This window comes from Arachis duranensis, chromosome 3 (assembly GCF_000817695.3).
Source record: "Arachis duranensis cultivar V14167 chromosome 3, aradu.V14167.gnm2.J7QH, whole genome shotgun sequence".
Classification (NCBI taxonomy): domain Eukaryota; kingdom Viridiplantae; phylum Streptophyta; class Magnoliopsida; order Fabales; family Fabaceae; genus Arachis; species Arachis duranensis.
The window spans coordinates 132,909,697-132,913,650 of NC_029774.3; the positions used below are offsets into that span (position 1 = coordinate 132,909,697).

At 36.2% G+C, this 3,954-nt stretch overlaps 1 protein-coding gene across 1 annotated transcript; it reads left to right on the plus strand.

The window, feature by feature from the left end:
* The first annotated feature begins 2,548 nt into the window (after positions 1–2,548).
* LOC107481926 (uncharacterized) lies at positions 2,549–3,772 on the plus strand. The gene has a single exon (XM_016102282.1). The coding sequence runs from the start codon at positions 2,549–2,551 to the stop codon at positions 3,770–3,772; it is 1,224 nt and encodes a 407-aa protein (XP_015957768.1).
* Positions 3,773–3,954: the final 182 nt, after the last annotated feature.

Here is a 3,954-nt window from a genome sequence, read left to right on the forward strand (position 1 = left end):
TATAGTGGTAAAAATTTTATTTTGGGAATGAAGAGTTTAAAGTATTTATTTATTTATTTTTCCTTTCTCTTCATACGTCAACTTTGATCACAATTTTATTTTTGAAAAGATGAAAGAGATGTTTTGCCTGCGTATATGATATAAGAATTCAAACTAAATACCTAATATGTTTGAACCAAAAAGAAAGGGCATAAAAAAGCACGACCTTAATATGGTGGCGTCTTGTATGAGAAATGGGTCAACTAATTAGGCGAAGTAAATCAATACGTTCACATACAGTGTTTGAATAATCGGTCAAAGGTCCAAACCCTAATCAAAGGGCAAACATTATACACGTCATGATCAGTGGGCCCCACTTACTGCAAACATCCCATGTGAACCACACTAGGGGCCCCCTTTATGGTTATCTAATCTAATCTAACATCAACTTTAGGTTAATAAAATTGATGTAATTAACAATACTCGAGAATGTTTCTTGGTCTACTAAAACTAGCAAATAACATAAAAATTTAAACAGTACTAAAGATAAATTGAATAGTGAATCACCTTATTAAAAGCAAACAAAAAGTATGTGACCTCCCTACTCTTACTAATTAATTACTATGGGGCTTTGTGCTTTAAAAGTTTGATTAGATGATGGATAATGATAATTATGTTTTCTTGAGGCAAGGGGCGGATTTAACTATACTATGCTGTGGTAAATTATTTGAAGATTCTAAAAAGCATGCATTGGCTATATCTTAATTTTACTGTTACTCATATTAATTTGTATAAAAGTTCTCAAATGTATCATATATATAATTTTTTTTTACCTAAACTTTTTATATCTACCACTAAGATTGTTTGAACTTTGAAAATAATAGATCAAGATGAGCTGAAAATTCCAATTAATTATTTGTCATTATCTCGGTCCACTGTGTTCTGATGTTGCAACTCAATTTATTGAATGACAATTAATTTTTTCTGATCTCTCCCTTGGAATCATAAAGCTTTACTCAGTTGCACTTTTGAAAATTATGAAAGAAAATTACAGGTTAGAGGCAAAATAACAAGATAATAATAATAATAATGGATAATGAAAGGACATGTTTATATTATATATAGAGAGAGCAATTTTTTTTAAATGCAAAATTTAACATAATTGTATTTAGAAAAAAATATAATCTTTTATTATTTATTTTATAGGTAGAATTAAGAAAAAATATAAAAAAATTATTTAAAAATAAAAAAGTACATTTTATCTTCTAAAATAAAAATTTAAAATTTAAAAGATGTAAATTTTTGAAAGTTAATGTGGGGTGATATAAAGAGCAGTAATAAAAGTAGAGAGACAAAATAATTAAAAGAAAAGGCAGAATATTGTGCATACATAGTGGATTAATAAGGTTGAAATAAAAAGCAATAATAAAAGTAGAGAGAGAAAATCAAAAGAAAGGGCAGAGTATTGTACATAAATCGTGGATTAGTGGAGGTGAAACAAAAAGCAGTAATAAAAGTAGAGAGAGAAGACAGAGTATTGTGCATAAACGACAATGGATTAATGTGGGGTGATATAAAGAACAGTAATAAAAGTAGAGAAAGAAAAATTAAAAGAAAAGACAAAATATTATGCATAAATAATGAATTAATGAGGTTGAAATGAAAACCAATAATAAAAGTAGAGAGAGAAAAATCAAAAGAAAAGGTAGACTATTATACAGAAATTGTGGATTATTAGTGGAGGTGAAACGAAAAACAGAAATAAAAGTAGAGAGAGAAAAAAATCAAAAGAAAAGACGGAGTATCGTACATAAACTGTGGAAATTAAACATCCCATGATTTTCATTTTTCTTTTTTTTAAGTAAAATGATAGTTAAATCTTGAAAATTTTTTATTTCGAACTAATTAGCCACTAAAAAAACCTCAAATAGTTTGTTATTTAAAAAAAAAAAACTACTGTGTTTGGATTCTATATATAATTTATGTGTATATTAGTAAAATGCTAGAGACTCTAAAAACTTAAAATAGAATTAAACATGACCGAAATATAAATATTTTAGAAAAGTTATAAATAGGTAATATTGGAATATAGTTATTTTATTTAGATAAATTGATTTATCTATTTGATCTAATTTTTATGTTAAGAAATTTGACTAACTCTTTAAAAAGTGTACATAAAAATTAGGGTAAAAAACCATAATAAGCCAACTGGCTCAAAAAATTACGTAAATACGCCAAAGCAAAAATCGTTTCAGCAATAAGCCAGATCGCATTTTTATATAATTCGAACCAGGTTGGTTCGAACTCTAATTGTTAGTAAATCGAACCAGGTGAGTTCGAATTAGGTTTTTTTGGTTTGCAATAAATCGAACCAGCTTGGTTCGAATTAAGAATGAACGTAATTCGAACCAAGTTGGTTCGAATTATAGAGAGAGACGGTTTCTGTGTAATTCGAACCGGGTTGGTTCGAATTACACAAATCATAGTTCGAACCAGACCGGTTCGAATTAGTGTGAGACTGGGCTGTATATATATGGTTCCAAACGTGAGTTAGTCTCATTAGAGGGAGATGGCTAGTGAGGAGAGTTTTGTGGTTTTGGTGCACCACAGAGGATCTGTTAATAGAAAAACTCGTTCCGGAGTAAAGTTCACAGATAAGAATCCTCTATGTATTATCGTAACTTCTACGACGAGTTATGATGACCTTGTTAGCGTTGTACTAATGAAGCTCGGTCTGGAAGGTGTGAAGCGGGTAAAGAAGTTTTTCTATCGCATTCCAGTCACGGTGCTACAGAATACCGTGAAGTATGATTGCTTCACGATTAATAATGATGTGGACTTGCAAGTAATGTTTCTTTGTCGGCGGCAGTTTCCGGAAGTGAGGACACCGGAGTTGTTGGCACGGCTGGTTGATGTTGTATCCAGCTCCGGCGGTTCGAACTGGAATACGAACACTATAGCGAATCCAGCAGGTTCTAGTTCCCGGCTTGCCGTTGCTTCCTCGTCCGTCCCTGTGTACGAACCAGTGGTCCAACCTGTCGCCTCCCCGTCTTTTGCTGTTGACCTCAATGGCACCGAAGGCGACGAGGTAGTGGAAAGGGAAAATTTGCCGAACGCTTTAGTGGGAGTTGCACCTGTTGGCGTAGGAGACGGTTTTTTGGTTGATGAAGAGGAGGATGACGTCGAGCCAGATATGATTGACAATGACAGCGCTGATGATATTGGAGCGACTGGGCCTGCATTGGAGGTAGGTGGTTCTAGCTCTGGCACACAGCAGTATCCACCACATTTTTCCTCGTTGGACTTGGACGCCATGAGACATGAGGGGGTTTTAGGGCACGCTGTTGGATTCGGAGCTAGAGATGCGGAAGGGACTACTGGTCTGACAGAGTTCCAGGTTGGTCAGCAATTCCAGGATAAAGATGAGGCCCTTTTAAGTGTGAAGACTTACAGCATCAGGCGAGGGGTACAGTACAAGGTGGTGGAGTCCGATCACCGCCGGTATGTGGGCAAGTGTTCCGAGTTTGGGAATGGGTGCACATGGTTGATTCGACTGAGTCTCCGGAAGCGCAAGGGCATTTGGGAGGTCAAACGGTACAATGGACCTCACACTTGCCTGGCCACATCCATCTCGAGTGACCACAGGAGTTTGGATTATCATGTGATTTCGGCGTTCATTATGCCAATGGTTAGGGCCGATGCATCCGTGAGCATCAAGGTGCTCCTGAACGCCACGGCAGCGCACTTTGGTTTTAGGCCGACTTACCGGAGGGTTTGGATGGCGAAGCAATAATCTATTGCCCTCATATACGGTGACTGGGATGAGTCCTACAACGAACTGCCTAGGTGGGTCTTGGGTGTCCAGCTGACGATGCCTGGGAGTGTTGCGGTACTGAAGACGAGCCCGGTTCGAGTTGGAGGACAGGTGGACGAATCTCAAGCGTACTTCCACAGACTTTTCTGGACTTTCCCGCC

What these genes read in the sequence shown, in the direction of transcription:
- LOC107481926 (XM_016102282.1), top strand. Translation starts at nt 2,549, where the DNA reads ATGGCTAGTGAGGAGAGTTTTGTGGTTTTGGTGCACCACAGAGGATCT.